The 13,860-nt window shown below is 36.6% G+C and overlaps 1 protein-coding gene across 7 annotated transcripts in view; it reads left to right on the forward strand.

The window, feature by feature from the left end:
- CTNND2 (catenin delta 2) overlaps positions 1-13,860 on the forward strand; it is a 630,944-nt gene that overhangs the window by 603,781 nt on the left and 13,303 nt on the right. For all 7 annotated transcript variants that reach the window (XM_071736667.1, XM_071736669.1, XM_071736668.1 and 4 more), the window contains one exon: positions 11,135-11,261. In XM_071736667.1, coding sequence (XP_071592768.1) covers positions 11,135-11,261 — 127 coding nt within the window. The remainder of the gene's footprint in view (positions 1-11,134; positions 11,262-13,860) is intronic.

Genomic DNA, 13,860 nt, shown 5'->3' on the forward strand with positions numbered 1-13,860 from the left:
CCAGAGAATACTAGAAAGAAAAGGGATTGAAATTATGCTTTTACAATTTTTTAATATTTTATATGGCCTAAAAAGTGTAGAAAATCTTTTGGGAATCCAAAATACTAATGTTCATACTTACATGACAATGATAACACATGAGGGAGCATCAAAATCCATGTTTCCGCATAGTTGGTAGAGGAATACATTTTCAGATGTTTTATGCTTCTGAATTCTATCATGTTTACAGTATAATAGATTTCATTTATTTTAATCATTTTGCATTTGTGTTGTTAAACTGTGATACTCTTGACAGATTCCACCCACACAGGAAGTATCACTTACCATTCCTTCAGCCATACTTCAGTTATATCAGTATCTATATGTTTCTTTCTAAATCATTTTTCATGATTGCTATTGTGTTTAAAATATTAGGTGTATTCTAAGATACAGTTCTGTGCTGAACTGAAGATTCAGTGCTGATGGGAGTATTTTTATGAGAACAGTCCTTTGTAGCTGAAGCAAGGCCTTGCCCATCCTTACACTATTTTGGTGGGGGAGTTTTTAATGAATTTTATTTTTACAAGTCAGATATAATGATTAAGCTCAACTAAGGCCAAACTAATCCCCCATTCCTTGCAAATACTTTAACATTGGTGTGCAAATACTTATATCACATTGGTATAAGTTAACATAGCAACTTTTTTGCTGGTAAATATCTATATGTGCACATATTATACACGAATTGCAGGTGCGTGTATATAAAATGTACTCATGAGACAACATGGACTTCGAAGGCACAGCCTTCTAAGTATGTCTGAACAAGGGGAGCTTGGGAATACTTAAAGTAATAAACCCTAATGGTTTGAGCTGTGACCTTACAAAGTATCTGCAGCTCTGTTTGAGTGTTGATTTTCCCATGAGGGATTTAAAGGCATGATAATGCTTTCTTTAAGCATTCAGCATTACAGCAAGGATTCAGCAACCAGACAGGAGAAATTCTTCTAGATCATTGGTAAGAGGTGTGTAGAAGCTGACACCATTCTCATCCTAAACCTACTAGACTCAAGAGATGCTAAACAAATAAGAAAATAATCGAAGTCTGCCTGAACAGTTCTTTAGGATAAGCCATACATATACGTGGTGCTAAAGCATCCTTAGCATTGATAGTGAGTCTCCTGGTAAGCTCTAGTTGACTTCTGTGGGAACCACCGGGTATTTTTCACTTGAAAACCCAAGTCCATTTTAAGGTTTCTAAGTACAGACTTAGAAGAGAGACATTTAATTTCATAGTTGTGTAAACTATGAGAAACTGTCTCTGAAGAACTCCCTCTTTTGAACTTTGAAGAAAAGAAAATTTAAATTGCACACCAGGAGTCTATCTTTGGCTTAGAGCCTTCTTTCTGAAGATAATTGTATAACTGAAGTTTCTGAAATATCCTTAGGGTAGAGGTACAAGTCAACATCCTGAATCTGAAGGGTTATGCATTAGTGGAAGGTCACTGAGAATTTTACTTCTCAGATGAGTAGTTCCACAGAATAGGATTAGATGTCAATACTTGAATACAAAGTAGACACATAGGAAAATTATACGCATATTTTGGGGGATTGCAAACATTTTTAGTCCACTTAAATAATCTATTGAAGTTTTATAAACAAATTTAAATAACATTAATTAATGGCAGACAAAGTTTATCTGGATTCAGATGTACCATACTGAAAAGAATCCAAAAGTCTTTTGAAAGTCTTTTAAAGATACACGCTAAGAGAAACCACTTTTAATCAATGATAATCTTTTTCTCTAGAATTCGTTCAGGGAATGTGTTCTTTACTACTCCTAACTAAATATCATTTTTAATTATCATGCATGATTGTATATCTAGCCTCAGACACAGATAAAATCGTATGTGTAGTAAAGAGTAAGGGTGAGAAACTTAGTTTCTCCCCATAGACTTGAACTGATACATTGGGTGGCTGCTTATAGGTTTGCAAATTAATCAGATCAGTAGAACTTTTGCTGGCAGTAACAAGATATGCAGGAAGCACAGAGGGCATGAAAATGAAATTAAATATATTTATTATGGTAGTCAAACCACATTTTCTTTTCAAAGGTGAATAGTTAAGCTGTGATGGTCTGATGGATAACACGAGGCATCTTTAGCTGATGCTTCTGTGCGTTGCTATTATCATCCTCATTCTTCTGGGTCCTATAAGGAGATTAAAAATGTTTGTTTGATGTGGCCAGTACATGTAAATTCAATCAAAATTCAATGAAATATTAAGCTGATGCATCACTACCCTACTTTCAGCTCTTTGATGTTCTATGTGATCTAATAATGGATGGGGGGAAATTTGCTGGGAAGTCCTTCTCATTTCTTCCTCCTTTTCTTCCTAAAACTGGTAACAGAATTCAAAAATGTCCTAAATATGTCTACCATTTCAGAGTCAGAGAAAGAAGCCTTGCATTTTAAAAGGAGTCTCTTCTGTAGTGTCTTTGTTCTGAATTGGTTTACTTCATTTACCAGCTGATACAGTTTGTCTTGATAAAAGAGCTATAGCTTCTTCTTTTTGTAGAAAGCAGAAATGAAAAGTTTGACTGGTAGTTTCTAGACTGGTTTTGTTATTTTTAAGTTCAAAATCTGCTTTTAGAGAAAGTTGTGGTTTCTCTAAAATGGGAGTTGTAGGCTTTGGTGCAATACTGTGTTCCCTTTTGAGTTACCAATCCTAAAACTCTCATTTACAGAACCAAAACCACTTAAGGGTATTTCAGTAAAAAAGAATATGCAAGAAGATGCATTTCTCATTACTGATGTCTAAATGTGTTCGTAAAGTACATGTTTAAAGAAGCATACCCTTAAAATTCATACAACTTAAGCAACAGTCACTGGATCTCTAAGACTCTGGTGTATTTATGCAAGAACTTTTGGCCTAAAACCCTGGACAGCATGAGTTTATGTAGTGATTTTTCCAAACAGGCACTGTTTCCTCATCTGTCAGGTAGCTACACATTTCAATAAAATGATCCCCAGTTTACAGCCACAATGCTGCTCTTCAGGAAGCACAAGCTCCTAATGGTTCTTGATCACAGTATCAGCAGTGCTACTTTGTTCTTCACCATAAGAGACAGCAGTGTGGATTTTCTTCTGATGATGTTTTCATGTTTTACATTCACAGGTATAATAGAAGAGTTGTGGTTTGTTGGGTTTATTATTTAATGCATTCAAAGTAAGAGAGTAAGAGCTGTTGATCGGTTTCTAATCTGTGGAAGGAGAGTAAGCTTAAGAAACTGACCCTGAGCATAAAGTAGTATTTGTCCTGGCCCCAAAATTTTGTGGCCAAGAGTTTGCATTTCAAGCACATAAACATGTTAAAATTAAAATTGCATTACTGGAATAAAAAGACAATACAAGTGAAAAACTACTGTAAAAGCTTTCTTGAAGATTTTTTTTCTATGTACAAGATACAAGCAAAGATGGTCCTTTGTAATTCTGTTCATTTAAATTATAGCTTATATACCTTATTTATGTAGGGGAAAATAGGAGAGCAGAAATTCTAACTGAAGAGCCAAATATTGTCTTCATTTCCTCTAAAATATATTAAAACAATTTTAGTTCTGTTAAAGAGGCAAAGTGGTGCTTTGAAAAATGAATTTCGTTGATTTTATTGCAGTGTTTTGAAAGGTTTATTATTTCACTGCGTATAACTTCAGCGAAATGAATAATGAACTCTGCCATAACTGAAGTCTTGTCCTTCATGCTTTGCCTCACATACAGTTCCCTTTTCTTATAGCTATTTTACACATCAGATTAGGCCTTGTCATCTTCTCAATGCACACAGCAGGAAATCAATAATTAATTATGGATAGGTAAAGCAATGCCTCAGGGACTTCCTGAAATGTCCCAGAGTTGTGCTATATATATAAAGCAACCAGGGATAGTTTCCTAGCAATTTCTCACCTGGATAGATTTAGTAAGTAATTAACATATCTCTCCCTTATTGTGTGTCCTGTCATATCTAAAGTCAAGGGATGAGTTATAAAATTATGGTAGAAGATACAGAATTAGAACATTATAACACTGCAGACAAAATAAGCATTTGACAAAGAGAAAACCGGCCCAGGCCATATGTGGTGTTTTGAAAGAAAAAAAAATGGGTGATACTCCCAGAAGAATATAGTACCTCAGAATATAGTACCTTCTGATGACAATATTAAAACAGGGAGAAAAAATATTCCAAATTATTTTGGAGTGGAATGCTAAAAAAAGAGAAAAATGGGTTTCTTTTCAGAGAAGCTGAGATGGAAACTGGGAGGTACAAACCTTGTTTTGGAAAGAATGAGCTCAACCACTGATTCTGAAAATGTCACTTTAAAAAGCATACAGAAAATGTATTAATCCTCATTCAGTGCCAGACAGCTTTGATGTGTATGATGAGGAGCCATTCTTTAAGCTTCATGCTGCCCTAAAAACATATTTCTTTCAACTTCTTAAGCAGTTGAACTTTTGCTGTGTCTGGGATGCAAAAAAAAAATCATTTATAAGTAAAAGCCATTTGTACATTGAAATTGAAATTCCAAGTAAAAGGGAGTGAGGTGCTAAGGTCAAGCCTACTTCTTATTCTAAGAGAGGAGACTAAAGCCTGGCTCAGCCAGCACATCTCTTTGCCTTGGCTCAGGTGACAGCACTGCTCTCCTGGTGCTCTCAGCAGTGTCTGTCCCCTCCCCTGGGTTATGTCTGTGCAAGGGGGGAGTGAGTGGCCTCCCTCACAGGCTCCCACATCATACTCCCAACAAAACCTGCAACCAGTAAGTAGCTGGCATCATTGCCAGGAGGCATGGTAAGCAAATTGTATGTTGCTTTAACCACTTCAGCTTAGTGGTCATACTATGAGCAAGTTCTGCACTTTTATCCAAATTAATGTAATATTTTTAAATCCCCAAACTTCAATATTTTTTCTGTTTTAAGTAATTTTCTGGCTTTCATAAGCTGTGGAAATAACACTGAACGTAAATACTGAAATCCTCAAATTATGAGGTTTATTGATCCATGTCTTCACTTTGTATCTGTTGATTTTGAAGGCCTGTCTCATAACTCTTTGGGTGAGGAAGGCAAACAGGGCAATTGGAGTCATCAGCCTTTTGTCTTTTGAAGCCACCAAAATTACTCCAGATTTCCACTTGCAGACTTAATGCAGAATCTTTTTGAAGGGTTTAACCCAAATGTCAGCCACTGGTGTGTAAGCTGGGAGAATGCCAGGATCTTTCAGGGTCGATCCTTACTCCACTGTTCAACAACGTAACTTCAGGTCACTCTTTATAAGCAAAAGACAAAATCCTAGGAATAAAATTGTCAATATTATGGTTATAATTGTTTGTATGTTAGCTTATGACAGTAAAAAAGCCATCAGTAAAGTAGATTTATTCAGAATACATCGTAAAGCAGATCAATGCCCAAGAATTCTCAACTAGTTTTGAGTTTTCCTGGAAACAATGTAACCGAATCCAGAAAGGACAATCCTTTCAGGAACCATTTACTGATAACAGGATCTGGCAAAATTAAAGAGCACCTGTGTTTTTAAATTACATGGTTTATTTAAAGCTTTTTTTGTTTGTTTTTCAAGAGTGTTTCAGGATTTGTTGAAGTTGTAAGAGTTTAGTTGAAATCGCTCTTTCAAAGTAAACACACTTCAGTACAAAGGCAGAAGCTCTTCTAAAGAACAGCCATCTCTTCATAACTTCTTCAGTAGGTAACATTTCCCTGTCAGATACTTTGGGGGCACACAGGGAGCAGTGCCTTTAGAAAACTGAATACTCATGTGTGTTGGTGGGGGCTGGCAGAGGGAGAGAAGTCAGGTTCCTTGTCACTCTTGAGATGCACTGGGAAATCTATTATTATTACTCTTGTATTGAAAGAAAATAATATAATCCCAAGTTGTGAAGCCTAATGGTAAGTGTGGTGGTTGGTGAGTGTTTAAACCACATTATCTTAAAAATCCCATTTAAGAGCTTCATGAGATACATATCTGGCTCGTTACCATTTTAGAGTTCCCATTGCTGTCAAGTCACACATATAACTTTAATATGTTGATGTATGTAGATAATTTGATCCAGCTCTAATTTCTGTTGTGTCTTATTAGTGTCATGACAACCAATTCCCAGTGAAGAGTTGTCCAGACCTGTGTAATTCTGATGAGCCTTGACTTTCACATCAGATTTATCTTTTACTCCAGATAGTGTCACACTGGTGCACACCAGTCAGGATGTTTCATTTCACCTGACAGCAGTGCTTCAGCTTGCAAAGGATGAAGCACCAGCAACTCAGAGCAATGTCTGGCTGAGTTACTGAGTAGATCTTATAATACTTACTTACAGGCACATTGCCTGGTAGCTGTATCACCTTCTTCTGAGGCCATGGAGGATCTACCTCGTAGTTCCTGCAACTGGTTGCCTATTGAGACTTCACATTTCTATAGTTTATTGCCATCACAAGAGCAGTTATTATTATTATAGTTAAATCCTAAAAGCAGTAAGATGCTGCTTACAGATAAGCAAGTAGGATGACAAAGGTCCTGTATGCTTCAAGTCATTTGGAAAAAGGCCTATTAAGTCACAAGAGGATCAGGCCTGAAGCAACAAGTAGCATGCTGGAGAGTTTGTAAACCTGGAGCAGGAAGGACATGACATTCTCTGTAGTTTCTTTGGTTTCAGATGTTTCATTATTGGATTTGTTACATCATTTTTTTTTTCTTTTCTCTAGTGGGATTTCTCTGGTTCTGAGAAGTCTCTCTTTCTGACAATATTAGGACATCAGTGGTCAGGAGTCAGGTCAGACTATGTTCTTCAGCATTCACAGTCATTCATGTGCAGCTTTAGTACAGTTTTTCTAAACCACTCAGTGCTTTTTAAGTCAGTGTCCTCTTAGCAGCTGATCAGCCTACTCAAAGGGCTTGTTTTTATTTTTGCTATGTGGCTATTCGCACATGAGCTGATGTGGGATATCTTTCTGACTGGATGCCAGGATATCATCCTGGCTGGGCAGTGCACTGAGGATGGCTATGTCAGTGCTCCTTTCCAACTTCACCACACATTTCTTGGCTACCTCATTGTATCTGTCTCCTCTCTTTCTTCTCTCTTCTGTGAATTCTTCAGCCAGGAGCTCTGGTGTCCCTTCATATCCACATGGTGTCAGATCCTGTCAGCACTTAATGTCATTCAGTCCTCATAGTGTCACTGTACTACAAGTGAGAAAATGATGTGTCTGATATCACCTATCTCCACAAATCATCTCAAGCCAAGGCCACCACTTTCAGAGAGTTCTGAAAATTTCAGATTCTTGCAAATGCAATAGAAAACTGCTTTATCTTTCCCCCTACATTTTAGCCATGAATGTAGAAAACCAAAGTTATGTTTTCATAAGACACTTACGCAGTGGTTGCTTGGCACCTAGTTCAGTCACCCTGGCAAAATAATAATTTCCCGATTTTTCTGAAGAAAAATACTTCTTTTCAAAAGATTAACAGGGGGACAAAGGACCTCACTCCTTAAGTCCAGTAAAAGGTGATCAGTGAAATTACAGTATCACTTTCCTTTTCTCCAGTGAAAGAAATCTGCCCCAAATCTAGTCACTACAGCTTTCCCAAGAATGTATGTTTAGAATCATGTCATTGCCAAACAATCTTTAACATTTGAACTTTATAGAGTATAATTGAGGGAGAATAAGTGTATTCATTGTAGTCAAAGTATAGAGAAATGCCATAGTAGAAGATATTTTGGAAGAGATAATAAGGGCATGTAATAGTATTTTTTTACTGGAGTTGTTCTGTGTCTTCTCAGACTGTGCAGTTGCCACCTATTAATTAATTGCTGCCAGTTAACGAATGCATATAGTCTGTAACAGAATTGCATTGAATTTCTTTCCAATTTGTCAGATCTTCTTGTCTTATTCTTCCTCTCCTAGATCATGTTTGTGGCTGGTAAATTGCTTTCTGAAATGCAGTCGCACACACTTTGTTTTGAGTTAGCTCTCTTCTCTGCAGGACACTGCTATGTGCTGTACCTTTAAGTACCCAAATCAATTTAATTAAATTTCATTTACAGGCACTAGAGCTGAAAAAAAGTAATGAAAGCAGCCATCACGTCAGGTGGTATTTATCTCAGCATTAAATTGAAAATACTCCCTTTAGGCTCTTAAAAATTAGTTTCCATATTTAACACTAATAGCTTTTGGAATTGTTTATGGGGATAGTTTTAATGAATTTGTTACAAACTGTTTACCTTTACAAGGAAAGAAGCTTGTTCCTTGCGGCAGAGGAGAGCTAAACGTAGATGACTTAAAAGCATTAGGGTTTTGAAGCACTGTGAGGTCTGGGAGCTGCCCATAATGCTGTTGAAAAACACTGTGAAGGTTGTTGTACAGTGATACCAATATGCCTTGTTTGGTCAAAAGTAATGCCACAACACTTGTGTTAGAGTTTATTGTTTTCCCTGACTTATTTCATTGAGCTGATTGGTCTTGGAAACTTGAAAGTTTGTAGCAGATTTTATTTGAAGACTTCACTGGTAGGCACTACAGTAAAAAAAAAATTACAGGGAGATCAAGAAGCAAAAATATTTGCCACACAGAAGAATGCTACTGCCAGCATCCCAGCTACAGCTAGATTTTGCTGGGTCACTGCTGAGGCATCTTGTAGCACTGTTTCTGAGGCAGCAATGTTAACAAAGTACCTGTTGGTATTCTGCCAAATAAAACTGATGCCACACGCTACTTCTGTAGAGTCTGTGGGGCCATGCAGATAACAGGGTTCCAGGTATTATGGAATAAACAACAAAAAGAAGGGTATAGGGAGAGGTTTGTGTCCTTCAGTTCTGCATGCCAAGGTTTTATATGAGGGAAGCAAGAGTTCAAAAGGAAAGTGTACTTGGCCATGCATGCATCCAGATCCATAAAGTTGGGAGCATTTCTGACTCACACTATGGAGGCATGGCTGATGCCTCCTCCTTTTCCAGGCAGACATTAATAAATAGTCTGTTCCTTCTCCCTTTATCAGATCTAGAGTCCTCCCTTTTGGTATCTTCCCTTCAGCAGCCTGTTTAAAAGAAAATTAATTACCAGAAAAGTATAACAGAGTGAATTCTAGAGAGTCACCTTTCTGGTAAGAACTTCTAATGCCAAAGAAGGAAGGAGGGAACCACCATTCTTCTTCAGCAGGATAACGGGCCTCTTATGTGTTTGCTGCTTCACTTTTATGGTAGAGAAATCATTGGGCAAATTATTAACAGGAGATGGAAAAATAATGCTAAGTTTTTTATTTACAGTCTCGATGCTTGGGTAAGGTTACTGAACTTAAGCTATTAATTATAATTATAAAATGTTATTTATTTTATTTATATTATATATATACACATTATATTTATGTGTATATATATATATATAAGTTTCTATGCATTTCCAATTTGATTTCCCAATAAGAAGTTAGGTCTTTACAAATGGTTTTGTTTGCACTCTCATTGATCCTTCCTCTAGGTTGGAGGACACAGCTTGTGTAGAAGCTGCTTGTTATAAATGAAAAATTGGATAAAGAAAAATTTCCTTTAAAGAAGTGTTATTACAGATTCAATATTTCTTCTTTAAGTTGCTCTTTTTAATGAATTAATTGCTTTTCTTCCTTATATTTTCTTATGTGACTGTTGTGAAATGTGTGCAGTTCAGTGAAGTGTCCTGTACATAAACTCTGTAGACAGAGACTCGTTTTCAACTCTAGGGATAGTCATGACTTCACTATGAAACCTGTGGCCTAGGCTGCTTTTTATTTGGTTTTTTTTCCTTTGAAATTAAGACAGAGATACACAAAGGCTTCTACAAATGAGTTGTGTAAATTGTTGAGTTGTGTAACATTCAGAATCTGTTGTTAGGTGTCACATCTCTCTGCCCTGATTTACTTATAACATTCCCTTCTTCATCAGGTATAAATACATTTTTTTCTACCTTTTTGTTTTGTTTTGTTTTGTTTTAAAGAGGTGTCACACTCTTCCTGAATTTGCTTTCTTAGAAGTTTAGTGGAAGGCCATTTTCTCTTCCAGTTCCAGGTGCCCATGGTTGGTATGGAGGGAGGGAACAAACTCAAAAATGCCTGGGGCAAAGGCAGAGGGTGGAAGCGGTGGGATGCAGGGTTGGATGTCTGAAGGAGAACAGAAAGTAGGTACTTTTAAAAGGCTTCTTAGGCCTTCAGTACAAGACTGGGAAAGCAGTTACTGATTTAGGTTTAACATTAACCAATGACAAAGACCATTAAAATCTGTCAGTAAATTAAGGCATTTGAAATGCTGTCATTTAATAAAAGCACTAGCAAAAGCCTATTTATTCTCTCATGATGCTTTCAAACTGTTTTTAATATCCCTTTAAAAATTTAAAGTACATTACTTTGAATTATTACATTGTGTTATGATACATTAGCAAAACATGAATGATTTAAACTCTTTTTTTATTTCTGGACTTGCTGCTCCTAGTGTTTGTATTACTTTGTTTCTTCTTTTTTTTAAATACATGACCATTACCACAGTTTTAAATCAAAAGAATATTTTCTTGTGTGTAATTTCTTTCTTTACATTATGGAGAAAAATGCATTGAGAAAAATGCATTGATTCTTTTTCCTCCATGTGTGAACAAATGGGCAGTTACTATAACTAGAATACAGATACCCAAAACTGGATCTTCCCCATCTGCTTACTCCAAAATTTACTGATAAGATAAAAAATATTTGAAGTAAAAATTGTTTTTCACTTTGAAAATAAGCAGCCTTAAAATTTCAAATTGTTTCATAGCCAGAATGCTGTTTGCAGTGTAAAACTAGAGGCCTGGAAAATGACAGGACTTCTAAGCAAGTAACCTAAAAAAATTTCTAGTGTTTGTACTTTGAATCTTTCTGAAATGTGGTGTTTTGTAGAAATTTTTGCATTTCAATTTTTCTCCTGGTATGTCAGCACAGTCAGCATGGTGTATCCTGCACTGCTAAGAATATTTGCCACTCAGGGGCAAGAAAAAGATGTCAGCCTACTTCTGTATGCACAGTGGAAGCACTGGAGAAAAATGCTCTGTACTTAAAATGGGGAAGGCTGTGGCATTGTCACTGACTGCTTTAATAATGTTGGATGTTGCAGGATGGATGGTCACAGTATCACTTTGTAGCCTCATCTTCAACAATAGAAAGGGATCGGCAAAGACCGTACTCCTCATCCCGCACGCCCTCCATCTCTCCGGTGCGCATGTCTCCCAACAACCGCTCAGGTAAGCACAGGCTCTCAGGGATGAAGCAGGGACAGAGGTAACACATCACTGGCATTTTCCTTCTTTAAGCCATGTTGCTGGCACCTGGGTTTGTTGTTAACAATGGTGGAAGGGCACAAAATACATTCTTTACTACTACCCAAATTATCTGTTCGAAGAAGGAATGATTTTTTTATTATTATTATTATTACACCTTCAAAGTTTTACATCAGAAAGAATATTCCGTAACTTTTTGATACTTATTCTCATGGAGTGTTTCCCTGATTTTGATTCTCTGAGAAGATCTCAAGGCAATGCTGACCATTTGTAGTGTGAGGAAATTCTGTTGCTCGCTTTGCTAGTCATAAGACCACTGTTTTTTTTATAATCACTCTGCACACTTTGCAGAAGTTGAAAGATCCATGGGGTTTTTTTTTCAGCTTTTATTCTGATAATATGTGTATGCGTATGTAATGTATATACACATGTATATGCAAATTTAACAAAAAATTTACTACAGGTCTTACTGTAACCTAGATGTCCTATTTACACCAACTATCGTTAATTCTGTATGATCTATACAGTGAATTAATGTACATATATCAACTTACATTACTGTGTTATTTAACTTTTCTATTCAGAAATCTTGGCATTTTCTCCTCAGTTTATTCCAATGTAGAACATACCTTGGTTAGATAAAACCATTTCCAGTGAAAATCTTCTAAGATAAACAGAGTAGCCTTTCACTGTGCTTTTTACTACTTGTTTCCTGTCATTCCATAAGTATACCAAGAATTAAGGATTATTGCCATCAGCATGGGGCCATAGTTTTGCTTTTAAGAAAATTGTTTTGTTAATTACCTAGAAGCTGAATCTTAGACGTACAATCACAGAGGACATTTGAAAATGCAGCCAGAAATACAGTGAGAGCTGCTATTCAGTTTTCAAAATCTGTTACTTCGTAAGTCCATAAAGGGCTCTTGTTCCTTTTTTCTTTTCTCCAAAATCTCATTTCAACTGTAAGTGCAAGGCACTTGTAAAGTCTGAGCCTAAAATCTTAGTTTTATCTCTTGCAAGAACTTTCTCCTCACTTCTGTTAGTCTCTTGCTTAAAGACCATAGTTAAAGAACTGTCATTGTCAATTATCATAAGACTGGAAAAAGAAAAATATAGTGGCTGTTTCTGAAGGAAGAACATTCTAGAAAATGGCTGGAACAAATAAGGACAATCTGAAATATAGTGATAACATAAGACATCTGTTTCTACATAGTAGTATCATTTAGCATCTGTCCAGTAGTATCCCTATTAAATCCTAACATTGGCTTCATAGGATTTTTTTTAATAAAATCCACCTGAATTGCTTCTACAACATACTTAAATTGCTTCCTAGAAGGCAAAGTCAGTGAATAAAATCTACTGTAATCAGTAAGACTATTTCACACAAGATTTTTCTAGGCAAGCCAGCAAGCAGTCCCAAAAATGTCATCTATGATAAATACAAAACAAACTGAAAACCATTTGCAAGAATTGGTATTGCTTATTGCCAAAATGGAAGCATGCTTTGCTTGAAGATTTGGTCCAGTATTCCCCAGGGGTTTCATCAGTGATCCAGATAATATCCAAAGGATGCATGTTAACTTTGTTGGTGACATAAACCTGGGAAAGGCTCATGTGCCTTCAGATTCAGAGTGATCCTGAGAAATTTGAGATACCGTTTGAAGGGAAAAAAAAAAGATCCAACCCTATACAAATAAGTGATAATGAAAATGTGTGGGTAGAAGTAAGGTTCTTCAGAAATTATTTAGGAGTTTTTGTCAGTTGGAAGCATGAATCAGGAGATGAAGAAATCAGGATATGAGGACACAGGGAACTGACTGCCACTGTTTAACTCACGTCAGAGAGATATGAGATGGGGGCAGTGGGAAGAGGTACTCACTGAGTATTCAGGCACATAGCAGCAAGCTGTGAGGAGGAACAGCATGAACTTTCTCTACTTCTGTAGCAGACAAATGGAAATAATAAGCAGCAAGTAGTCAGGGGAGACATCAGGGAACATTCCTTAGCAGCAAGGGAAAAAAGTACTGGAACAGACTGCTTGGAGCAGTTATGTGGTCTCTGTCAGAGATCTTTAGTTTTAGATTAAAATCTGTCAAGAGTTATTTTGGTTTACTGTATCTTACCTTGGGGTAAAGACTTGAAGTAAATAAACTCACAGTGTCCCATCCATCCCTGGGACATGATGATAAGATGCTTTAACTAGCATAGAGATGTCTGTCTTCTTTTCTGTGTCCTTTAAGAGTAGAGAAACTTGGTATCACTTCTCAGTCTAATGTCAACCAATGAATTTATGTCTTCACTTCCAGTAAAAACTCTGAAAGAGGGCACTTCTGGATTTTAACACTTAGCAAAAAAGCAGTTTTCTCACATGGGAGGAGACAGAGAATTCCCACAGGGGAGAGAGCAAGGAGGTTTTGTTTGCCAGTCAATTTTGTTCAAAACACCAGAGTGCTTAAAAGCATTTCCAGAGTATGAAAAAAAAAATGCATCCCTGTGTTATCAGCTTTTTCAAAGTTTGCATTCCATTTTCTTCCCTATCAGACTTAAGTTGCCATTTACTGAT

Source organism: Heliangelus exortis, chromosome 2 (assembly GCF_036169615.1).
Source record: "Heliangelus exortis chromosome 2, bHelExo1.hap1, whole genome shotgun sequence".
Taxonomy (NCBI): Eukaryota; Metazoa; Chordata; class Aves; order Apodiformes; family Trochilidae; genus Heliangelus; species Heliangelus exortis.